The following is a 26529-nucleotide window of genomic DNA, read 5'->3' as shown; positions in this document are numbered from 1 at the left end:
CACTCAGAATGAAATGATGCACTCCTAATAGATAAGCTTTCTTCCGTCACATGTCTTCATGGAGTCTACTTTCAGCTAAAATTAAGCAAACAAACAAAAAAACAGTGCTAAAGGCATTAAGGTTGAGCTACCAACTACAGTTGAAACCACAGCTCCTTCTGTTTCCTAAATTATATATACAGTGGAATAATTTTTGACTTACAAAAAATTTGTGAAGATATTACAGAGCTCTTGTATACCCTTCACCCAGTGTCTCCGCTGTTAACATCTCCCATTACCATTTTATGTTTATCAAAACTAAAAACAAAAAACAAAAAACCAACATTGGGTCCAGGACTTCTGGGGAAGATGATGGAGTAGGACCATCTAAAACTCATCTCATCCCACAGACACAACTAGATAGCACACACATCAATGTAAATAACCCAGAAAACTACCCAAAGACTGACAGAACAGACTCTCTATAGCTAAATGTAGAGAAGAAGCCACATTAAAAAGGGTGGGAAGAGCGGAGATGCAGTCAGGGGCCAAATAGATCTGTGGGACTGTGCATGGGAGGAAGGGATACTAGGCACCGGGAAGGGAGAGGACCAGACCCCAGGTCAGGCATCCCAGACACGGGAGACCCACACGGGAGAGATGAATCCCTATAACATTTAGTTTTGAAAACCAAAGGGGCCTAATAATCAGTGGAGCTTAACACCAGAAACATTAAGAATCAGCAGGCAGAGCCGGGAAGGCAGAGTCCCACCTTTAAAGAGACAGCACAACAAACAGCCCTGCTGAGATATAGTATAAAAGCTGCAGTTCGAAAAATGCCTGGAGTATAAATGAAGGGGATTTATTTACTAACCTCAGAGCATGTGCTGGAGGGGCAGGGGTCTTTGGCAGACTTCTCTAAGAACAAAAGGGCTGGTGGCACGTTTCCTTCCCCAGTTCCCCAGCTGAGGTATACAGATATATATTGCTGGAACCAGCATAGCAGAAAAATGCTCTCCACCTAACTTGTTAACAGCACACCCCACCCCCGTTCTGCGGACACACTGTCTCCATGCCAGCCTGGGCGGGAGTTTTCTCTGGTGGCTATAGGCCCCCTTCCATAGTGGACCTATGCAGAACTGGTGTGGCACTTCACATCCCACCCCTGCATTCTCCTGTGGGCCTGCCTTCTCTAACACGTCTTAGCCAGAGCCCTTTCGAAGCAATGCCGCAAGCCTGGCAGTGTGCAAGCAGCCCCAGTGGGCCAGCACTGCTCCAGAGTGACTCATGCCCCAGGGAGAGGGAATGATAACCACACATACCAGTCCCACTGCAGCCCCACCTTGGACTGGGTTCACACATCAGGTCTGACTGCAAGACTTACCCACCTACTAAAGCTTCTCAGGGGACAACACAGGGAAACTGCCCTACAATTCAGTGCTACTGTATCTCTGGCAAATGCCTTATTGGACTCAACTGAAGCCCAAGTGTTTCTTGGTGGCCTCAGAATCGCCCACTACAGGAACCACACCCTGCCCACAACTAGCAAGTTTGCAAATGAGTGGACTGAAGGCAAAAGCAGCTCAGCCACAATAGTAGGACACACCCAATACACACAATACACACACAGTACACAGGAGACACTTCTGTAGTGCTAAGTTCTGGAGAACAGGGGACATTGCAGGGCATTACAGGACCAATTCTTATAAGACCACTACTTTCAAGAGCAGGAGACGTAACTGACTTTTCTTTTTTTTTCTTCTTTTTTTATTTTTTTAAATTTTTTTTTTTAAAGATTTTATTTATTTATTTGAGAGAGAGAATGAGATAGAGAGCATGAGAGGGGGGAGGGTCAGAGGGAGAAGCAGACTCCCCGCCGAGCAGGGAGCCCGACGTGGGACTCGATCCCGGGACTCCAGGATCATGACCTGAGCCGAAGGCAGTCGCTTAACCAACTGAGCCACCCAGGTGCCCCATAGCTGACTTTTCTAACATAGAAAAAGACTTAGAGAGTTAGACAAAATGAGGAGACAGGAATACGTCCCAAATGAAAGAACAGAGCAAAAGCACAGCAAGAGAACTAAACAAAATGGAGACTGAGTAATATGTCTGATAAAGAATTTAAACTAATAACCATAAAGATACTCACTGGACTTGTGAAAAGAGTGGAGGACCTCAGGGAGACTCTCAAAAAAGAGATAGAAAACATAAACAAGAACCAATCAGAGATGAAGAACTCAATAACTGAAATTAAAAATGTACTTGTTGGAATAAATAGTAGACTAGAGAAAGCAAAAGAATGGATTAGCTACCTGGAAGACAGAGTAATGGAAAGCAATCCAGCTGAACAGGAGAAAGAAAAAATAAATTAAAAAAACATAGGGAACACAGCAACATCATCAAGCATAATATTTGCATTTTTGGGATCCCAGAAGGGGAAGAGAGAAAAAAGGGGCAGTAAATTTATTTGAAGAAATAATAGCTGAAAATACCCAAATCTGGAGAAGGAAACAGAAATCTATATCTAGGATGCACAGAGAGCCCCCAACAAAATCAACCCAAGGAGGTCCACTCCAAGACATAGTAATTAAAATGGCAAGAAGTATGGAGGTTCCTCAAAAAGTTGAAAATACAGCTACCATACAACCCAGCAATTGCACTACTGGGTATTTACCCCAAAGGTGCAAATATAGTGATCCAAAGGGGTACGTGCACCCCAATGTTTATAGCAGCAATGTCCACAATAGCCAAACTATGGGAAGAGCCAAGATGTCCATCAACAGATGAATGGATAAAGAAGATGTGGTGTATAAATACAATGGAATATTATGCAGCCATCAAAAAAATGAAATGTTGCCATTTGCAACGACACGGATGGAACTTGAGGGTATTATGCTAAGCGAAATAAGTCAATCAGAGAAAGACAGTATCATATGATCTCACTGATATGAGGAATTCTTAATCTCAGGAAACAAACTGAGGGTTGCTGAAGTGGTGGGGGGTGGGAGGGATGGGGTGGCTGGGTGATAGATACTGGGGAGGGTATGTGCTATGGTGAGCGCTGTGAATTGTGTAAGACTGTTGAATCACAGACCTGTACCTTTGAAACAAATAATACATTATATGTTAAAAAAAAAAACAAAAACAGAAGATAGTAAGAAGGGAAAAATGAAGGGGGGGAATCAGAGAAGGAGACAAACCATGAGAGATTATGGACTCTGAGAAACAAACTGAGGATTCTAGAGGGGAGGGGGTTTGGGGATGGGTTAGCCTGGTGATGGGTATTAAAGAGGGCACGTATTGAATGGAGCACTGGGTGTTATACGCAAACAATGAATCATGGAATACTACATCAAAATAAATAAATAAATAGATAGGAAAAATTAAAAAAGTAGAGATGAAGAGAGAATTTTAAAAGCAGCAAGAGAAAAGAAAACAGTTACATACAAGGAAAACCCCAAAAGCCTACCAGCTGATTTTTTGGCAGAAAGTTTGCAGGGTGAAGGGAGTGACATGATATATTCAAAATGCTGAAAGAAAATACAGGCTGCAACCAAAAATACTCTATCCAGCAAGGCTGTCATTCAGAATGGAAGGAGAGAGAGAGTTTCCCAGACAGACAAAAGTTAAAAGAATTCATGACCACTAAACCAGCTCTCAAGAAATGTTAATGGGGGAGTCTTTGAGTGGAAAGGAAAGATGATAAGGAGGAGCAAGAAAAGTAAGAAGCACAAATGCAGTAAAATTAAGTATAGCTATAAAAATCAGTCAAGGAATTCACAAAATGAAAGAATGTAAAGTATAATACCATATACCTAAAAAGTGGGGGGAGAGGGGTAAAGAATGGGCTCAAACTTAAGCAGCCATCATCTTAATATAGACCACTATATGTATGCATAAGATATTATATATAAACCTAACGGTACCTAAAAATCAAAAACTAGTAATATGCAAAAAATAAAGAGAAAGGAATCCAAGTATATCATTAAAGAAACTCAGCAAACCATGAGAGAAGAGCAAGAGAAGAAAGGAACAAAGAAAAACTACAAAATCAACCATAAAACAAGTAACAAAATGACAGTAAGTGTATATCTATTAATAATTACTTTGTAAATGGACTAATTTACAGTCAATGTCCAATCAAAAGACATAGGGTGAGAGATGGATAAAAAAGCAAGGCCCATCTATATGCTGTCTACAAAAGACTCATTTCAGGCCTAAAGACACAGGCAGATTGAAAATGAAGGGATGGAACAGCATTTATCATGCAAATGGTAATTAAGAGAAAGCTAGGGTAGCAATACTGATATCAGACAAAAAAGACTTTAAAACAAAGACTGTAACAAGAGACAAAGAAGGACACTATGTAATTATAAAGGGAACAATCTAACAAGAAGATCTAACAATTGTAAATATCTATACACCCAACATGGGAGAAATCAAATACCTAAAGCAGCTAATAACAAACATAAAGGAGCTAATTGATAGTAATGCATTAATAGTAGGGCACTGGAACACCTCACTTGCATTAGTGGGTAGATCATCCAGAGAATCAGCAAGGAAACTGTGGTTTTGAATGACATATCGGACCAGATAGATTTATCAGATATATCCAGAACATTCCATCCTAAAACAGCAGAATATACATTCTTTTCAAGTGTACATGGAACATTCTCCAGAACAGATTACATGTTAGGCCACAAAACAAGTCTCAACAAATTAAAAAAGATTGGAATCATACCATGCACCTTTTCTGACCGCAATGCTATGAAACTAGAAAGCAATCACAAGAAAAATATCTGGAAAGAACACAAATACATGGAGGTTAAATAACATGCTATTAAACAGTGAATGGATCAGTGAAGAAATCAAAGAGGAAATAAAAAAAATATATATGGAAATAAATGAAAATGAAATGGTCCAAAATCTTTGGGATGCAACAAAAGCTGTTCTAAGAGGGATTTTATAGCGATACAGGCCTACCTCAACAAGCAAGAAAAGTCTCAGGTAAACAACCTAACCTTACACCTAAGGGAGCTAGAAAATCAAGAAAAAACAAAACCCCAAACCAGTAGAAGGAAGGAAATAATAGATTGGAGCAGCAATAAAAGAAACAGAAACTAAAACCAAAACCAAAAACAAAACAAAAAACACAGTAGAACAGTTCAATGAAACCAGTAGCTGGTTCTTTGAAAAGATCAACAACATTGATAAATCTTTGGCCAGACTCATCAAAAAAAAAAAAGAGAGAGAGAGAGAGAGACAAAGAGGACATAAATAAACAAAATCAGAAATGAAAGCAGAGAAAAAAATAATTGACACCACTAAAATATAAAGGATTAAAGAGAATAATATGAAAACTTTTATGCCAACATATTGGACAACCTAGAAGAAATGGATAAATTCCTAGAAACATATAACTTCCCAAAACTAAACCAGGAAGAAATAGAAAATTTGAACAGACTGATTACTAGTAATGACTTTGAATCAGTAATCAAAAAACTTCCAACAAAAAAAAGTCCAGGATCAGATGGCTTCCACAGGTGAATTCTACCAAACATTTAAAGAAAAGTTAATACCTATTCTTCTCATATTGCCCCAAAAAATAGAAGAGGAAGGAAAGCTTCTAAATTCATTCAGTGAGGCAAGCATTACCCTGATACCAAAACCAGATAAAGACACTACCAAGAAAAGAGAACTGCAGGCCCGTATCTCTGATGAACACAAATGCAAAAATCCTCAACAAAATATTGCAAACTTAATCCAACAATACATTAAAAAAACCATTCACCATGATCAAGTGGGATTTATTCCTGGAATGCAAGGGTGGTTGCAAATCAATCCACGTGATACGTCACATCAACAAGAGAAAGGATAAAAACAATATGATCATTTCAATAGCTGCAGAGAAAGCATAAGACAAAGTACAACATCTATTCATGATAAAAAACCTCAGCAAAGTAGCTTTAGAGGGAACATACCCCAACATAATAAAGCCCATGTATGAAAAATGTGAAGCTAGCATCATCTTTAATGGGAAAAAATAGAGAACTTTTCCCTAAGGTCAGGAACAAGACAAAGATGTCCACTCTCACCATGTTTATTCAACACAGTACTAGAAGTCCCAGCCACAGCAATCAGACAACAAAAAGAAATAAAAGGTATCCAAATTAGTAAACAAGAAGTAAAATTTTCACTAGTTGCAGATGACATGATACTATATATAGAAAACCCTAAAAACTCCCATCAAAGAAATTGCTAGAACTGATAAATGAATTTAGTAAAATCACAGGATACAAAATCAATGTACAGAAAACTCTTGCATTTCTATACACTAATAATGAAGTAGCAGAAAGAGAAATTAAGAAAACCATCCCATTTACAATTGCACCAAAAATAAGATACCTAAAAATAAACCTAACCAAAGAGATGAACGATCTATAATCTGGAAATTATAAAACACTGATGAAAGAACTTGAAAATGACACAAAGAGGGCACATGTGAGTGGGGGTGGGAGGGAAGACCAGTGGGAGAGGGAGAGAAGCAGACTCCCTGCTGAGTGCAGAGCCTGACATGGGGCTCAATCTCATGACCTGGGCCGAAATCTCCAGTCAGATGCTTAACTGAGTGAGCCACCCAGGTGCTCCAGTACTTTTTATTTTTATGCTGACATCCCTTATAGTGACATAATTATTTTTGGTGGAATTAGTCATTATCTGAGGAGATAATAAGAATTTTCAAACATATTGAAATGAAAGTTGCATATACTTATACTATTTTCCCATCTTTTCTGACTGCCCTTCTTACTTGCTTTCTTCTCTTGATTAGTTTAGTTAATTTGTGACAACTGTTTGCACATTAGGAAAATCAGTCCTTTGTAATATTAAAAATATTGTTCCAGTTTCTCATGCATATTTCAACCTCATTCATTATGCTTTTCCATACAAAATCTTTAATTTCAATATGGTAATATTTATTTTTCTTTATGGGTTTTTTTTTGTCATATTCTCACAACCGCCTCCCCATAGGTTTTGATGATGGAAAAAAATTCAGAGACAGAAGACCTTATAATAAGGTTGGATCGTCAGTAGTGACTCTGGCACAGAATTCCATTGTTTTAACATCCTAATTCCAAACTTTTTTTTTTTCTGTATTATGTTATCTTTAAATACAGCCATTATCCCCAAAGTGGGCTGTGAAACTGCCATTGGGTTCCAGATTCTGTTTCAAATTTGGATGAATCAGCTTCAGAGAAAAAAAGAGAGAAATAAGTAGGAAAACAAACAGGAAAAAGAGACAAAGATGGAAGATACTTTGTTTCCCAGCATGATAGAACCTTAGTGGTAGCAATCTTATAACCTACCTTAACCTAGAAGCTATCTGTCCAGCTACTGACTGAAAGACAATATAACTTACCTCCTAATTGCAATCCTAGGATTCTTTTCACTTTGCTCCAGAAAAAATGTCATCAATCATACATCTTCATGATGATGAACATAGGTCAAACATATATTTTGCTTTAGTTGTAATACCAACCAAGAATCAAACTTGAAATAGATACATTTATTATCATAGCTGAATACCTGTGTCCTATATTTCAAAATAATACATGCTGTATGTTATATTTGGAATTATTCAATAGATTTGCCAACCATAATTCAAATTGAAATGGGCCTTTGGGTAAATCAACACATTTATTGATTATTTAAAAAATCAAACAAGACTTTGTAAAAGACCCATCTTTTTCTGTGGGAATTAATACTGTTCTATTTAGAGTCACCAAAAAGAATACTAGAATTTGATTCACAACCACAATTTATGATTATATAATGTGTTTTTATTACCTAATCATCTCTGATGGTTATTCCTTTTGTTTGCCTACTTAATGGATTTGAAGTATGAGTGCTAGGTTCAGGCCAATAAGCCTCTTTTATGGTTTACAGCTTTATTATCATTTTCCTTACTTCAGTACATTAAAAAAGAAAAAAAAAAATGTGAGCTTATGTGAGTGATCACTCAACTGTGGCTGCAAGTTCTCCATGCTCACCATCTCACTTCCCAGAAAAGGGACTAAATAGAATTGGATTGCCTCTCTTGCTTGTGCTCTCCTCTCTTTCTGTCTCTCGCTCTCTCTCTTTCTCTTCCTCTAATGTATCGAACTAAAAAAGAAAGAGGGTTCTAAGGAAACATCTCTCATATGCATTCTGTGTCCCCCTATAGTTTTTCAGTGACTTCATAGTGGTGATATAAGGCTCTACTTGTATAAACATAATTGGAATAAGTAATAATTTATCTTAGTTTTATATCCTCTTTTATTCTTTTTTATTTCCCTTTAATATGTTTTGGAGGCTATAAAATTTGAGGATGAGTAGCTAGGGGTTAGAGTCAAGTGTACTGCACATGGATGCTTAATAAACCTCCATGCCCTGTCAATGCATTCCTGGCCTGAGATGCTGCCTCCCACACTCTCTTCTTGTCTACCAGAAAGATAGCATTTGGTGAGTGTGTTGTTCTGAAATTCTGATTCTCAGAGGCATTTCAGAACACTGAAACTAGCCCATCCTGGCAATGAGCATTTCCACGGGTACACTTATATGGTAACTTTAAATAAATTATTTTAAAATTTATTTTAAATCCCATGGACAAAGTTGGAAGTTTGCCATTAGTAGAACTCACTGAGCCATCAAGCAAGATTGCACCTTTTTTTTTGAGCGGTGGGTGACTCAGTATCCAGAAATAGTAAAAGCAGTTCTTAATAGTATCTATATTACTAAAGAGAGTAACTTAAACTTTTAGTTCTTCCTACTTAATTTGTATTATTTTCAACTTACTTTTACTTGAGTTTCTTACCACAAAAATTCATACAAAAACTTAAAAAACTTAAAAACTTAAAAAAAAATTAAGACTACCTAACACTGATCCAATTATTTTTTTCTTAACAACACAGCTTGTTAGTTATTTTATCTTGGTAGTGTCTTATTACCAAAGGAAATTGCATGAAAAAAAAAAAAAAGCACTGCTTCTTAAAGCCTACCATGCTGATTTGTATCAGCAATGCATGTGTTCTTTAGGTGTTCTCCACGGCTGGAGAAGAGGATTGCATGGCAGCCCGGGACAAAGCGCCATATGGCTAGGACAAGGTGAATGTTGATAAAAGCACATGAGAGATGGAAGGGGAGATGTCACAGCCTGTCAGTCTTTATCCCTAGAGGAAGCTCTGGTGACAGGGGAATGATTGAAATGGCACATTTGGGGTCCCTGGGCATGGAGAAGGGATAAATAATAACTAGCAATTCAATGACATAAACTCAAGGGAAAGATGGAAACAAAGGGAGCTGGGGACTGGGTAGAAGTGGAGCTTTCCTACAGGTGATGAAAGATGCCAGGAAGAGACATTGATGAGAGAGATGATTAAAGGTGGCTTCACAAAGCCTTGAATAGTGACAGATGGGAAGGGTACAATGATTAGTAAGAAAATACAAAGAGAGAAGAGACCTGAAATGAAGTACATTCTTACTGAAGTAGACATGTAGGATGACAAAAAAGGGAAAACAAAGGATGAATTTTTTCTGCAACCTGATAAAGGAAATAGGGAGAGATATTGAGATGATCAAGTCCTATCCTTTCATGGAGGAAGCACCCTTGTCCCCAACTCACTTGATCTATCAGAAGTAGCCCAAATCCTTCCCAAAGCCTTTCCAGTAGGGATCCTAGATTTCCAACCAGATACCATGAAACTGGGTCAGCAGAAGCAGACTGTTTTCTGAATCTGAGGACAGATAAATAACAATAACCATTCACTGAGTATTTATAATATGCCAGGTACTGTGAGAGCCCTTTAAACCCATTTTACATCATCACATAGCCCTGCATGTCAAATAAATTGGATCAGTTTTTGAATGTGGAGTGTAGGGCTCAGAGAAGCTAAATAGCTTTCCAAGTCACATAGTCACAGAGTAGCAGAGCAGGGATCCAATTCCCATCTATTTAATTGTGGTTTTCTAGTCGAATCCACTTGTTTACAAAAAGGTTGGACTAGCCACCTTCCCAAGCTGCCTAAGGTCTGCTCCATTCTGGATAAACCCTTTTAAAAGCTACTTCCTTAAATAAACAAAATGAAAATAAAGAATATAATTGGTTCACACATGTCTAGGTTGACCAGTTTACCAGATATTATTTTCCTCTCATTTTGTCTTTTGAAAAGACTTCAAACTCTGAGAGATGTAGTTATCTTTGCTGATATGATAATACCTTCTAGAATTTTTTTTTTCATCTTATATCTTTGTGTGGACACAGGTAATTCTTCTTACCATACAACCTTGTCCTGGCAATTCTCTTTGATATATAGTTTGCAGATAACAATCACACTTCCTATAACAGATCCCCAGGTTCTTTTCTGGTTGCATAGATCAGCTCAAACTTCTCAGGCTTCTGCTCTGCTTTGTAATGAAAGCGTTATTTCTCTTAAGAATTATTCCTGTATGAACACATCTTCTACATTTTTTGACACATAGTTGGATTTTAGGAACATGTTCCCTTCTCATTTGGTCTGAAATGAAGTAGTCTCATCATAAATCTACATTCCCTTGGAACCTTCCTCAGAGTTCAGCTTTTTAATCTACTTTGTAATTTATTAGCAGAGTAATAATGATTAGCATGACGAGCTTGTAGTAATAGCTCTGTCCCCTTCCAGTACATAACCTCAAATAACCATTTTTGAGGGTTTTGAAAGGAAATTTCTTAGAGTCTCAACATTATAATTGCACAATTGTGCAATGCCTTTCATTTAGTTAACACTACAAGAATGTATTGTATGCCTAGGATGTCACTAAACATATGGTACTAGATTTGGGGATTAGATTGGTGAACAGTGTAAACTTTGCTTCTACTCTTACAGAGAATACAATTTGGTATAAGATACCAAAAAAATGACTAGACCATTAGAGTTCAGTGTAAGAAGTTTCCAGAAGGGACTTCTCCTATTCCTGTGAAAGTCCAGAAAAAGAGTCTTCTAAGCCAGGGCAGGAATGGTGACATTCCAGTTCAGGTTGCAGCACACAAAAGTAGCAGAGGTGAAAGCATGAGGTCTTCGTGGAACCGATTAAGGTCAGTGACCCCAGAGACCTTCCCCTGTGTCCTTCTCAGGCTTACTTCTGCCCAAGACAAGTGAGAGCATAGAGCTGGGATGGGAGAAGAATTGTGGGAAGTGGGAGGAGATGGATCCTTGTCGGTGAAGCTGGGGCAGGGAGAATTACTAATGACTGAGCTGGCTTTCCTCTCTGGAATTGGGAGATGGATTTAAAAAGGCCTTCACTTGGGGCGCCTGGGTGGCTCAGTTGGTTAAGCGACTGCCTTCGGCTCAGGTCATGATCCTGGAGTCCCGGGATCGAGTCCCGCATCGGGCTCCCTGCTCGGCGGGGGGTCTGCTTCTCCCTCTGCCCTCTTCCCTCTCGTGCTCTCTGTCTCTCATTCTCTCTCAAATAAATAAATAAAGTCTTTAAAAAAAAAAATTAAAAAATAAAAAAAATAAAAATAAAAAGGCCTTCACTCAATGCCTGACACATAGTAATCCTTCCATAGATATTGAATGGATTAATGATTGGATGCATAAATTGATTCACCAAAGAAAATTCATATATGTATGATCCAATTCCATAGCACTACTACTATGATAGTTTGTAAAATGATAAATAGGTTTCTGGGAACAGACTAGAAATGGTTTAATGAGATAGTGTGTCTGATTTCTAAACAACCACCCTACTGAAAATTTAGGATGGAATCTGTTTATAAATAAGAGACTATCACAAACTTAGTAATTGTCTTACATGTATACACCTTATGCCTTAAAAAGTAGTTTCCTATTCTCTTAGGGAAAAATCTGGAGTTTAAAAATAATTTTTGTGTGTGGAGGGGGTGCACCATTCCTGGAAGTACTGCAATACTAGGTCCATGTATGGAGTGGATGGAGCAAGCTCCTATTCCATCTCCCTGCTCCAAAAATCCACTGAATACATGTCCTGGGATAGAGAACATATCAGATACTAAACTGATAAGAACAGATACTACACTTGATCTTCACTAAAATGCAGAGAAACAATTAAAAATAATTCCTCACTTCAAGCATAACAGTAGGAACTTGATAGACATTCAATAAATATTGATTATTCCATTTTAGAGACTAACCCAATAAATTCTTTTATGTAAGGATTAAAATTTAATGAAATATTATGGAGATCATTAACTTCTATTCATATTAAGTTAAAATAAAAAGTGGTTTCAAATCGTTATTTTTTTTTAATTCACATTTCTTAGTTTTACTAAAGTTCTCAATATACTAGCTAGAAAGCCATGATTCTTTGAATATTGGAAATAACATGAAACTTTAGAAAAAAATTGTTATTCTTTGTAATTTCAACCATATACAGCCGAGCATCTTTTTCTTAAGTTTGCAAAATTACTTTGTGAACTATAAAAACTTTAAACCAAAATGTAAATTTTATCTACTTCTTCGTTTGGAAATTAAAAGCTAGAGTTTGGGGTCAAGAGAACAATAAGAAAAAAATACAAAAGGAAAAGAAATAAAGTTTGCCCTGAGAACAATTAAATGTTCCTTTAATTTCCCTAATGTTATTTATTTATTTATTTTTAAAGATTTTATTTATTTATTTGACAGAGAGAGACACAGCAAGAGAGGGAACACAAGCAGGGGGAGTGGGAGAGGGAGAAGCAGGCTCTCCCCTGAGCAGGGAGCCCTATGCGGGGCTAGATCCCAGGACCCTGGGATCATGACCTGAGCCGAAGGCAGACACTTAACGACTGAGCCACCCAGTGCCCCTAATGTTACTTATTTATATTTTACTTAAATCTTCGGGCTAATAACGAGATGATGTGAATAAAAGATCTAGTTGATCTGGTGGTTACATTTATAGTAGCTTAGTTAACAGTATGGGGAATGACAAGGAAATAAGCCTATTGCTTGTTTGATGTTTAATGCAAATTAAATATTTTTGTGTTTTTGTGAATACATCTTATCATCATTCATGTGCCTCCTAGGGAGTAGAGGTCAGGCAGTTAATAAGCTCAGGGAAAAATTAATGTCTGTAAACATTACATAGTAAAATTCTAAGAGAAACAAACTCTCTGGTATCTAGACAGGACATGGCTTTATAAAAAAATTAACCCAATAATGTAATTGTTACCAAGGCTATTGCACTGACATCATAAAATAGTAGTAGTAGTACTACTACTAGTAGTAGTAGTAACGAGTAACTTAGAAACCAAAGTTTCAAAACTATTCTTTGAATTTCTGTTATTTTCAGAAATCACTTCCTTTTCCTGGATTTTATTATGATAATCTTTTTTTTTCTTTTTTTCTTCTTCTTTTTTTTTTTTTTTTAGTAAAGAGATTCTTATAAATAAATTTTAAAAAAGACTATGTTATAGTATGGTAAATTCGCCTCCTCTTCTCCATGACAACAGATAAAGAAGCTGTAACCATGGCAACAGTAAGGGCCAGGGAGATTAGGGCCAGACTGGAGATTAGGCCTCCAAGAGCAAAGAAAAAAAGTCCTGATTGATTCCTTATTGAGATGTTATGTGGAGAGGAGTTACTGTTGAGAGAAAGCATTGAGGATTAGTAAGAACAAAATTAATTCCCTGTATAAAGAAGTCATCCCTTTGTTAAAAATGTGTCTGTCCCTTTTCATATGAGGACTGTTTAAATTGAGGTAAAAGAGTCCATGATTAATTCTATTCTGAGCTTTATCTGTGTCATCTGCGTCTAGACTAGCTCTGTGAGAAGGCACTCTTGGAAGCCTGAGGAGAAAAGCATCCGTGCGCAGACTCCCATTGCTCTCCCTCTCGGCAGCCCCTGAATAGGTGGGGAAACCACCTCATTTTTTATGCGATACCATCTCTAAGTGAGGGGCTTTTGGGGAAAAAGGAATTGAAAATTTCTCTCCTGTTCTTTTAAAACGAATTTGTCTAACTTCTTGAGAATTCTCAAAAGATTTTTGTAAGTCATCATGGATCACATTTTGTTTTTAGAAAATCTTTTGTAGAAAAAAAATCTAGTAATGATCCCATTTGCTTTAAACTGGAAGATATATAGGTATTACATTTTGAGAAAATGAGCTATGATTTTGCAAGGATGCATGGATAAAGGGGTTACTTGGGGGTGTTTTAGATGATAAATTTATAAACCTGAGAATGGTCTGATGTATGAATATTTTTCATTTTAAAGGACTTTGCCAAATTATCTGCTAAAAAGGCTACTCTTACAAACTTCAGCTGACAGTGTAAGAGAGTGTCACATCCTGACCAACCCTAGATACTAACATTCTTTAAAGTCTTACTACTCTGACAGATTTTTTTTAATATACTTTATTCTGACAGACTTTTTAGATTTTATTTTAATGCACATTTCTTTTACTGTCATGTTGAACCCTACTTTAAGATAAGATTCTTTATTATTATATTGATTTTTCGACTTGTTTTGTATTATAGATATTAACTATCATTTGTTAGATATTTTGCAAGTACTTTGGGTCATTCTTTCCAGAGGAGATAACACTAAACTAAGTGAAGGGGGACAGTAGGAGTTAGGTGGATGAGATGGGTCTGTTAGAGTGGGAGATGCTATGGGAAGTCTTCGGGGAGTCAAAAGTGGATCCACATGGGGAGAGCCTGCTTAGTGCAAGCAGCAAAAAGCTAAGGAGCCTCCAGATCCTCTTATCATTCATAGGTGTGATGATTAGGTGTTCGTGCTATTGTGTGGCATGTTCCTCCCTCAAACCTTGTTATGAACTGAGCACATTCCCTATCTGATGCGGGGGGAGAAAGCCAGGGAGCCTCCATGTGAGCTTGATGAGGAATGCCCTCGCCTATTTTTTTGCCATTGACTCCTCTGTACCTAGAAGGGCTGGCATTGGATAGGCATATTTTTTGGATGAGTAGAGCTAATGGATGCTGCTTACTGTGGAAACTTTGCAAGCCTCTCCCCAAAGTGGTATTTTTCTGGCAACAGAAATACACTAGGCTGTTATACAGGATGGCCCTTGGAATCACCCTCAATCAGTGGTGGAGGAGTGGTGGATAATCACCTCAGCCCGCTTCTTTCAAGACAGATAACCTAGAGGCTGGGGCCACACTGGCCCACAGAGCCCCCCGTGGAGTTGCCATCCAGTTTCTCACAGTGCTAACTGGCAGCTAAGTCATTTTTTTCTAGCCTTTACTCCCTGCTGTCTCACTTCCCTACTTCCTTGGATCACCTTCCAAATAAACTATTTGCACTTAAATCCATTTCTCAGGGCCTCCTTGTGGAGGAAACCAAACTAAGAAAAGTGATCAACAAGAGCCAGGCCAATAGGCCCATTTCAAAGTTTAGGGATTTCCTGAGGTAAAGAGTAGACCCTGAGGATAAATAAATAGTAGAGTAATATGACCAGATGTGTCTTTTTACAAGCTTACTCAGGATGCTGTCTGTACACAGAATACATTTGAGGGAGATGAGTGGAAGGAAAGCAGAGGAGCTGGAGAAAGCAGAGATAGCTGTGACAGTTCTAGGAAGACAGAATGATGGTGTGGCGGTGGAGCTAACATGGAGTAGGTTTACCAGATGTCCAGGAGGAGGAATCCTAGAAAGGATGAGTGAGAGAGAGTCAGGGGTAGGGGATACCTTTTAGGCTTCTGGGCTGTACAGTTGTGAGGACAGTGTAGATACAACTGAGTTGAGCAGCCCAGGAGGAGAAGCAGGCTGAGTGGACAGTGAAGGGGGTGGGGAGGATAAATTCACATAAAGTGTGCTACTTTGAGATGTCCATGGTATGTGGAAGTACAGGTTTTTGTCAGGAGACTTAATATCACCCACATTTTTGAGACAGATGCTACATATCCGGGCATCAATCTTCTCTCTCCCCTCACCACTCTCCACAAAAGATTGACTAACTTGCTGCCCGCCTATCATTTGTTTCAAATACTGTGTTGACCAAAAAAGCAAGGGGAAATTTTACATATAAAGAAGTTGGCTACGAATATATGGAGCCAGAAATAACTCTGAAAGCTTTCTGCAGTTCTTTAAAACTTATTTCTGTATGTAACTGGTATGTATTATCCATTGATAACGTTTCTGGAACCATTGGGAAATGAGAGAGCTGCCCTCACCCCAGTGGATTTTCTAGCTAACAGGAGTGAGTGCACAGTAGGAATAGTGATTCAGCCAGCCCCTGGAGAAAGTGAATGTAAGGATGGAGACTAATTTTGATAAGAACTAGAAAAAATAGCCCACAAAAGCCAGTTTGAAGATTAAATGTAGGCAAATGGGTCTTTGTGATTTGGGGCTAGAAATCACCTGTCAAAATGAAACATATGTTTCCTACCCTTGGGAACTTGAAAAAAATAAGAAGATGAATTATGAATATACACATTTAATAGAAAATTCTATTATAGATTATAAATGCCCCAAATATTTAAAAAATGAACTCTTCAATTGTGGATGATTTATTCCTGTGAATAACAATTGTTAAATTTTGCCATACATGCCTGACTTTACTGACTTTACTCTACAAGCGTGGGACAATTGTGTATCTTTATGTCTGGTAGAATTTTTTTTCTGTCAGTTCCTTTCCAGCAGGTAGTCTGTAAGAACTCTTTCTACTTTTGGTTAGCTTCCATTGACTTTGATTTGCTGTTCCTTCAAATTGTATCTAAAACAGGATAAACAGTCTCTGAGTAGAATAAGGTTTTACAATAACTGCTTGGTTACCTGAGGCATTTATCCATGGCTATGTGTCTCTGTGTCATGCCTAAACAGAACATTTTTTGTTATGGATCCCGTTAGAAATGGAAATTGGACAAATATGCAGTAGAATCATATATGTTATTAATTAGCCACCCTTTCATAAGCTCCAAGGAATTCTAATATATCTTTGATTCCATTAGTTTGATGGCTTTCCCTTGTGTTTTTTCCTTCCTTTAGAATGGACCATTCTATGTTTGCTAATGTTTTGCCTTCCTGCACATTTCCCGTCCATGGCACCAACACCTCTGACAGCCTCCTCTTCTTCCTCCCTAGCTATCCCAAGCTCTAGTGTCCTCCCTTCTGCTCCCAGAGATGTGGTCCCTGTGTTGGTTTCCAGTCGGTTTGTCCGTCTCAGCTGGCGCCCACCTGCAGAAGCAAAAGGGAACATTCAAACCTTCACGGTCTTTTTCTCCAGAGAAGGTGACAACAGGTAGGTGCTACCCATACCTAATCCACCATCTCTTTAGATGTATACTGTGGCATAAAGGCAACTGCAGGAGATCTTGAGCAGGGACTTTGGAGACCATGTGGAATCTCAGCTCTGCCCATCACTGATCAGTATGCAGAGATAATATACCTCCATGGTCTGTGTGTGTTTTTTTAAAGTGGGATTGTTTAAAGCATCAAATAAAGTCATTTATAGGATTTATAGGAAACTTCCTTGAAAGAAGACAAGCATGTGAATATATAATAACCAGGTTTTTTTTTTTTTATTTCCTTGATTTTCAAAGTGATAAACAGAAAACAGAATTAGGCTGTATATTAACAGAACAGGATATGAAAGAACCACAGTGGCCAGGTTGTAATCCCAACTCTGTCATTGACATCATGTGATCTCAAGAAAACCACATAATTTCTCTGAGCCTGACTTTACTGTATAATAAAGAGTGAATAATAATACTTAGCTCTCAAAGTTTTTGTTAGGATTAAATTAGGTTGCATATGTAAAGGCCATACAGGAGTATCTAATATTTGGTAGAAATTATTATTTCTCTCTTTTTTAAAGGTTTTATTTATTTATTATTTGAGAGAGAGAGGAGGACCAGAGGAAGAGGGAGAGAGAGAATCTTAAGCAGACTCCATGCTAAGTGTGGAACCTGATGCAGGGCTAGATATCACAATCCTGAGATTGTGACCTGAGCCAAAATCAAGAGTCTGACACTTAACCAACTGAGCCACCCAGACACCCGATGTTGTTCCTCTTTTCACTTGCCACTTGTAGGCAGATGTGTTCTGTATATGTCTGGTTTCAAGATTACAATCTATTATTGTTCTTGATTTTTCTCAACACTTTCTCCTTGAAATGTTTCATGATTTTAAGACTTTGAAGTTTGATTTGTAAGTCTAATTTGATATTGGGTAAATTCCAATTTCTTCTATAAGAATAAATTGTGGCGGCACATGGGTGGCACAGTCAATTAGACATCTGAGCCTTGGTTTCAGCTCAGGTTGTGATCTCAGGGTTATGAGATGGAGCCCCACATCGGGCTCCATGCTCAGCTGAGTCTGCATTTTAGATGTGCCATAACAGAAGGGTTTTTCATATAGTATCTAGTTTGCCATATCGTTTGAAATGGCATTTTGAAATATTTATTTGGATGCCTATATGGCTGGTATCATTATTATATATCATTAATTATTGACAGTTGAGGAAGTACATTTGAATATAAACATGTTTGGGTTTGGGAAATTTTATTTAAGATTAAAGCATAGGGGCCACTGGGTGGCTCAGTTGGTTAAGTGTCTCCCTTCAGCTCAGATCATGATCCCAGGGTCCTGGGATCGAGCCCCACGTCAGGCTCTCTGCTCAGTGGGAGCCTGCTTCTCCCTCTCCCTGCTGCTCCCCCTGCTTGTGCTCTCTCTCTCTCTCTCTGTCAAATAAATAAATAAATAAATAAATAAATAAATAAATAAATAAATAAAATCTTGAAAAAAAAGATTAAAGCATAAAGCCACTCTGTAAACATTTCACTTAGAAGGAATCAGACACCCAAACTAATATTACTAATATGTTAACTAACTGAAATTTAAATAAAAACTTTAAAAAAAAGAAGGAATCAGAAAAGCAAGGAAGCTTTCTTAATAGACCTTTCCATTCTATTCCTTGGGCATTTTTTTTTACTTTCTCTCCTCATCAACATTTGGGTTTTCTGTATTGCCAATTAAAGGCAGCCAAAGAGATCAACATGTAAAAGCTCAATTTGCTTCAGAGAAACACTGTGTTTCCAAATCCCAAAATTCTGTAGAGAACAACACCTATTTACAAATGTACTCTGCAAACCTACTGTGCCTCTCACATAAGGATGGAATGTCATCATTATGTTCCTCAAGAGATGAGGATTTTGGTAGGGCAACTAGGATCTACATAAATGTTGGTCTGTTGATTTGGCTGAATCCTGAGATCCATATCTTTTCTTCCATATTAAACCTCCTCCTATATAGAACCAGTCTAAAATGGACCCCCATTGGTAGGCAGGGTATTCTGGGATGAGGCAGTTTCTTCCTTCATCCTTGAACGCAGACTGCATTCACTTTCTGTAAAGTTTACCAGCCAAGGGAAATGTAACCTGTTTGATACATCTACAAAGATGTTATATTTTGGGGGTTGGTGGCAGCATGGGAGAAGTTGAGAGGGAGAGTGAAAAGAAAGCAACAGAGAGAAGTAGAAGGAAAGACAGAGAAAAATGGCAAGTGCCCTAGTGGGACCCACTTGTTCATTGAGCTGAGTTCAAACGAATCCTGGCTTTCACCGTTCGTTCTTCTGTAGAAGAATGAAATAGACGGCTGTCACAAGTAATCCTGTGCCAACTGAGGTACCAGTAGAAAGTGTGTGGGGAGAAGCCAGGATTCAAGTGTGAGGCTTAGTCTAATCTCTCCAGTGTGTGAGTGCCCTAAACTCATAGTGATCTTTAGGAGCCCCTCAGGATTCAAAAGGGACAATATAGCTTGGACTGGCCAGAGTGGTGTTTAGTGCAGTATGATAATCAGAAGGAACAGTACAACTTTGTTCATGCTGTGTCTCAAAATGATTTCCTTTCTAGTCCACAGCAATAAAGTATATCATTTTTAAGTTTCTCTTTTCTTTCATAATTTGACCTGACTTTAAAATGAAAGAAATAAACATAATACACATAGAGCCTATGTTCCCTAAGATCACTCATTACCACAAAGAAGTAGGCATTCGTTTTAGTCTCATCTGCAGCTCTTTGACTCTGTGACCTTATGATGAGCCTGGCAGTCTTTGAATCTCAGTGTGTGCAGCTAAGAAAACTGGAGGTAATAATTCTTGCCCAATTGTCTTCATGTAGCCATATGGATTTCCTGGAGCCACCTTAAATTTACCCTACCCCAAACCATACTCACTGTCTTCTCAAATATATTTTCCTCTCTTTTCTTGGTATATGTTAGTACCTTCCATCCTGTTGACCAAACAAAAAACCCAAGTCATATTTTACTCCTCCTGGCCTCTTGGCTCTGCTATTAGTCATTCTGTCCTGTCAAGTCTACCTCGGCCACAGCTCAGCAATGCCCCCTTTATTCTATCATCTCCATCATCACTGATCTGATCTCTGACAATAGCTTCTTGCCTTCTAATCCATCCTTCTCACCATCTCTAGTTATCTTTCTGAAATACAGTTAGGATCACTCACTCTACTGCGAAAAAAATGTGAATGTTATTAAATTTAAATATAAAATTTCTATATAAAGACATGCACATAATAACTTACAAAGTCTTTTGAATGGAAGTCTATATCCAATCTATACATAGGTAGAGTGTGGTTCCTATAACCTATAATGGTTAAACATATGTCACTTAAGTAAGTCTAAATGGCTGGATTTGAAAATGGTGCTGCTGTTTATCATCTGTGTGACTTTGTGCATTTCGTTATGTGAAAGATGGGAATAAGATCTCTTGGTATGATAGCTAGAGGGAAGATGCATTATACCTCTCTGAATTGCTATGAGAACTAATTGAAGGAATTGAAGCAAAGCATCCAGGGAAGTCATTGCATATAGGCAGTATGGAGAGGCTCAGAATACTGTGAACTCAGAGACAATATGGGAAAGAGGCTGAAAATAAGGCTCAAAGGTGGTAATCATCATCATCATCATCATCATCATCATCATCTGACTTACCTACCCAATGTGTCTTTCAGCATATAATATGTCTCCTAAATTTCTATAAAAAACTGCCCATACTCTTAACAAGTATGGCCAAACTTTCACTTATGCACTGGATTTCATCCTTTTTTAAACAAAAGAACAAAACTTCAGCTATTCCTTCTCTCCCCTCATTATAAAATTTTTCCATTCTGGTGGATCCTGTTCATCAACATACAAACATGCAGTTGTATTTTCCATCTCAACAAATTTTCCCTCAATCTTCTCCCTCCTCTACCACTCCGTTCTGTATTCCCTTATATAGCAAATTCCCTTGAGTTGTCTAACTTCACCCCAATACCTTACCTCATATCTTTTTTTTAAATTTTTTATTATTATGTTAATCACCATACATTACATCATTAGTTTTTGATGTAGTGTTCCATGATTCATTGTTTGTGCATAACACCCAGTGCTCCATGCAAAATGTGTCCTCTTTAATACCCATCACCAGGCTAACCCATCCTCCCACCCCCCTCCCCTCTAGAACCCTGTCTGTTTTTCAGAGTCCATCGTCTCTCATGGTTCATCTCCCCCTCCGATTTCCCCCCCTTCATTCTTCCCCTCCTGCTATCTTCTTCTTTACCTTACCTCGTATTTCAGTCATGATTCTATCCCTAATATTTCAAGCAACTGCTCTTATCTAGGTTCACCAGTGACTTCCATGTTGCTAACTCAATAGTCAATTCTCAGTCCTCACATTACTTGGGCAATAAGCAAATTTTGTCATATTTGATCATTTCCCCTTTTGTGACACTCATCATTCCCTTGGGTTCTATTACACACACTTTCCTGGTTCTACTCTAATCCCTCTGGCCACTCATTTTTAGCTTCTACTTTTTACTCCAAATCTCCCTGACCTGTGAATATTGGATTGCCCCAGGGCTCAGGCTTTGAAGATCTCTTTTTATCCAGTTTGTGACTTTATATTTTGTCAGTATGCTGATGTCTTCCAAATTTGTATCTCTGGTCTTGACATTTTACCTGTAGTCCTGAATCATATATCCAAATTCTGCCTTGGTTTCTTAACTTTTGATTTCTTATGAGTATCTACAATGTATCAACAAAACCAAATACCTGTTTTCCTTCATCCCCCCTCCAAATACTTTATTATTACAGAGATTACCCTGTCTCAGTGAAATCTACATATTTCTCATTACTCAGGCCAAAATCCTTGGAATAATTGTTAATTCTTTTCTTTTTCTTATATTGTATAACCAAAAACATCATCAAGTCTTAGCAGCAATATCAAAATACATCCTGAATCCAGGAAGCAATATAATACTTGGTATTTGTTATAAAATAATACTAAAGACTTTCAGTTTTGAACTGAGTGATGGGAATAAAGTGGTTCATCGTATCATTCTGTCTAGTTTTGTGTTGCTTAAAATTTTCCATGATAAAAAAATAAAGCCAAATAAAGAAAAAAAATAAAACATATATTGAATCTTACCACTTCTTACCCCTTTTTATTACCATCAAGTGTCATCTGAACTATTGCAATAACCTCTCAAGGCGGTTCCCTCACAGCAGCAGGAATAAATCTTTTAAAACATACCTTAGATCCTGTTATCCTTCTGCTTCAAAACCTTCCAATGACTTTCTATCTCATTCAGAGACTAAGCAGATACCCTTCCTGATCTGGTCCCTTGTCACCTTCCTAGACTCATCACTTATTCTTAACGTTTACCTATTTGCTCACTTCTCTCCAGTCTCACTGGCTTCGTTGCGTTTCCTAAATATACCAAGAATCCTCCTCCCTCAAGTTTTTCACTTGCTGATCAGCCTGTTAGAATGTTCCTCCCCTTGACATCCATGTGGATCCTTGGATTGCACTGAGTCTTTGATGAAGTGGCACCTTCTTCTGGATGTCTTATCTGACCAATACCCATTCCCTATGCCCTTTTTCATTCATATTTTTTTCCACAGCTTTATCACCTTGTACTTAGTATTTCCTGAATCCCCTTTCTTGATGCCAGTATATAAGCTTCATGTGGGCAGGGCTGTTCTTATCTCCTTTATTCCCTGAGCTATTCTTAGTACCTAGAGCAATATGGAACCCATAATAAACACTCACAAAATATTTGTTGAATTGAAGCTCAAACTGCAATGTCAACTACTATGTGAATCTCCCCACAGTCCTCCAGCTCATAAATCATCAATTTTTCCCTTATAATTTGATTACTATTATATTATTCCTACCTTTTGTCCAGTTTTGTGTTTGAGTACATGCATGTTTCTCTTCCTGATGACAGAAACTAGGTCTTATTTATAATTCCATGCCCACGTATCTAGTATCATGACTTCTGTAGACACCTACTGATTGGAACTAGTTGGATAAAGGTGGCAGAGAGACAGATGTGGTATTCTTAATAGATAGTTCCTTAATTAATAAAACAAATTGTGTTACTGAGGAGGATGAATAAGTTAACTGAAGTTCAATAAAATTTTTTTTAATTGAGAAAAAATAAAAGTTGATTTTGAAATTTGATTCCAATATCCCTGTTCATTTTCTCACTCTCAACTAGAGCAAATATATGCCATATGTCTCTGAGTGGTTAGCTGTGATGCTTATTTGCTCATATAGGTTTATTTAGCACCTTAACATAATAGCTTTTTAAAAGGTGGTGGATTTAACATTTGCCTCAGACTAGTAATGACTTTGTCAGGCAAATTACTCTAGCTCAGATTATCATTAATCTGTCTGACTGGTTAATGGTGTCAATAATGCAAGTGCCATAGTTAACATCTTTTTTTTTTTTTTTTTTATTCAGCCCCTTGGGTGCTTTCATTTCATAAGTCAGGAAACAGGAAAAATTACAGAACCTGAAAGCCAGGATTCACAGAGATGCAGTTCCTTCACAAATATCCAGCTATCCCCTCCTTGTACCTAAAAATCATTGAATTGAAAGTGATCTTTGGAATCATAGTACAACTTCCTGCTACTTAAACATTTAGAAACTGATACTCAGGGGAGGAGTAGGTCTCATGCTGAAGGCCACTGAGTAAGCATTCATGGTGAGAGCATTTATTGAACACTTACTGTGCCAGATGCCAGGCTAAGCATCTCTTACATAAATTATCTTATTTCATCCCCACAACAAAACATTATCCACATGAGGCTTAAAGACGACATTGTCATCTCTGCTCTACAGCTAGTAAGTGGTAGAACCGGGATATAATGCAGGCCTGATTCCAAAGCAGGTGTTCTCAATCACTACACCAACTTGCTCCTAACATAGTTAGTGGATTAACCTGGGAGAGAATCAGGCTTTCTTGATATTTTCAGAATTATGACATAAATTTCTTCTACAGGCTTCTTTCCAGCAATTTTCTGACTTAACGGCTAAGTTGATTTGCATCATTTATTTACCAGTTATAGACAGAGTAGCAGACTTTTTGTGTATGTATAGAACACTGTATTTCCTATTCCATAATCTAAAGTTACTTATGGAGTGTGACACAGTGTAGCCAAAAGCTTAGGGTAATGTGACTATGGAATTCAACTGTATGTGTTTCAATCCTGGCTTGGAACTTAACTATCTGTGTGGCCCTTATGTGGGATAGATTCCTCATGTGGAATAATAATCATAACTGACATGTAAGGCTATGACGACTTCAAAAATTGTTAGTGCCTAAAATATTTGCTTATTGCCTGGTGCTCCAAAAGCACTCAGTTCTTGTCAGCCAGAGCTATGTGCAAATGATTGTGTGTATTAGAAATGAAAAGCAATGAAATACAGGTGTTTCCCAATTTATATTCAGAGAGGACTTTATCACTTTTTAAATGTTAGCCCATTTGATCCTCAGAAAAGGCAGGTATGATAATTTCCATTTTATGGATCAGCACGCATCACTCTGTTCAGAAAATCTGAAAAAAACAATGCTTAAGAAACTACACAACTGGGCGCCTGGGTGGCTCAGTTGGTTGAGCGACTGCCTTCGGCTCAGGTCATGATCCTGGAGTCCCGGGATCGAGTCCCACGTCGGGCTCCCTGCTCAGCGGGGGGTCTGCTTCTCCCTCTGACCCTCTTCCCTCTCGTGCTCTCTGTCTCTCATTCTCTCTCTCAAATAAATAAATAAAATCTTTAAAAAAAAAAAAAGAAACTACACAACTAGTAAATATTAGAAGAAAGATTTAAATGCAAAGTTTCTAGTCCAGTGATCTTTTCAGTGTACCATACAAAGTAAAAGATATTCCCTAAAAGAGGTACATATAAAGTACTGTGGGAGTTCAGATGAGAGAATTAAAACACTTTCATGAGCATCGTTCAATTTAATCCTCACAATAACCCTGTGAGGTAGGCAGATAAGGGACTGGTATCTTCATTTTGCAAATGAAGCAGGGAAGGCTCCAAGATAGCCCCTGACTTGCTCAAGGTCACACCCCTATTCTGTGGCAGGACAAAAGCTGGACTGGGTCTTCCAACTTGCAGCCCTGTATGCGTTACATTGCTTTATGCTGCCTCAGAAAACCTCTGCTCACTGCTCAGGATTAGAGGGCCACCTTTGCATGATTGACATGGAGGATTCACTTTAGAATTCATCGTGCATTACATTTTCAACATGGTGTTTACATCTTCTTTTCCCGCTCTTCAGAGCTGAGGCTGTGCAGCTGATGAAGCTCGTTATGAAGGGAGGGTGTTGTGAAGGAAAGAGAACAAGACTCAGAATCCAAAGCTCCACATTCTGGTCCTGGCTTACAGCCTGGCAAAGTTAGCCCCCTTTTTACTCTGCTTCTCTGTAAAAATGTAAAGCCCTGTCCTTTCTACCTCAAAATGTCCTTAGATCATTGAGTAAGAGAATAGTGATTTAATTCTTCCAATGGGCTTAATGTATACTGAAAAATAAAACATGCCCTCTATAAATGCCATATACAAATGAATGACCCATTATTCACTTGTGAGTTGACTATGTGTCCGGCTCTGTACTGGGAATAATAGAGAAGTCAACAGTCTCTTTGGAGGCAGTTTAATAATGTCGGGAGGATCATTCTACTGAAGAATATATAACTACACACTGAATTAAGAGCTCTAAAGGAAAGGAATGTGCCTCTGTGAGAGAAGACATGTGTGCATAGTGTCTATGTGATAATCAGATCTGTATTTTGAAAAGACAGCTGTAGCTGCAGAGTGGAAGTTAGACCCATGTGGTCAGCCCAGTGGATGCAGGGAAGCCACCTAGGCTATTGCAGAAGTCCAGGCGAGAAATGACGGTGGGTCAGACTAAGGCTGGATCAGTAGAGATGGAGCAGGAGAAACATATTATTCTAGAGATATTTAGGAAGCAAAATTGATAGGAGTAGCTGACAGTTTGGCAGTCATGGTGAGACAACGGATGTTTACAAGGATAGTTCCTAGTTTTCTGGCTTATTTAAATGGAGGGATGCTAGGGTAACTCACTGACATTAGGATGCTGGAAAAGACCCAGGCTTGAGAATGAAGATCATAAATTCAGCTTCAGACATGTTTTTTTACATACATTCAAGTGGGAATGTCAAGTGGGGACTTCAGAATAAGGAACCTGGCTGGAGCTCAGAGAAGTTTGGGCCAGAAATATGTTAAATATCAAGAATTTGTCAGCATATGTA

The 26529-nt window shown here is 38.1% G+C and overlaps 1 protein-coding gene and 2 non-coding genes across 3 annotated transcripts in view; 2 read left to right on the top strand and 1 right to left on the bottom strand.

Annotated features, from left to right (window-relative positions):
- DCC (DCC netrin 1 receptor) overlaps positions 1–26529 on the top strand; it is a 1045570-nt gene that overhangs the window by 695929 nt on the left and 323112 nt on the right. Inside the window, exon 7 of the mRNA XM_081802524.1 lies at positions 17052–17208. Coding sequence (XP_081658650.1) covers positions 17052–17208 — 157 coding nt within the window. The remainder of the gene's footprint in view (positions 1–17051; positions 17209–26529) is intronic.
- Positions 11889–12078, bottom strand: LOC115943394 (U2 spliceosomal RNA). The gene has a single exon (XR_004077963.2). It is a non-coding gene; the product is annotated as a U2 spliceosomal RNA (small nuclear RNA).
- LOC115937760 (small nucleolar RNA U13) lies at positions 14705–14808 on the top strand. The gene has a single exon (XR_004073000.1). It is a non-coding gene; the product is annotated as a small nucleolar RNA U13 (small nucleolar RNA).

The sequence above is a fragment of the Leptonychotes weddellii genome, chromosome 13 (genome assembly GCF_054177405.1).
Source record: "Leptonychotes weddellii isolate Sample4059 chromosome 13, ASM5417740v2, whole genome shotgun sequence".
NCBI lineage: Eukaryota > Metazoa > Chordata > Mammalia > Carnivora > Phocidae > Leptonychotes > Leptonychotes weddellii.
Note: the sequence above shows the minus strand (reverse complement) of the source record. Positions and strands in the feature narration are given on the sequence as shown.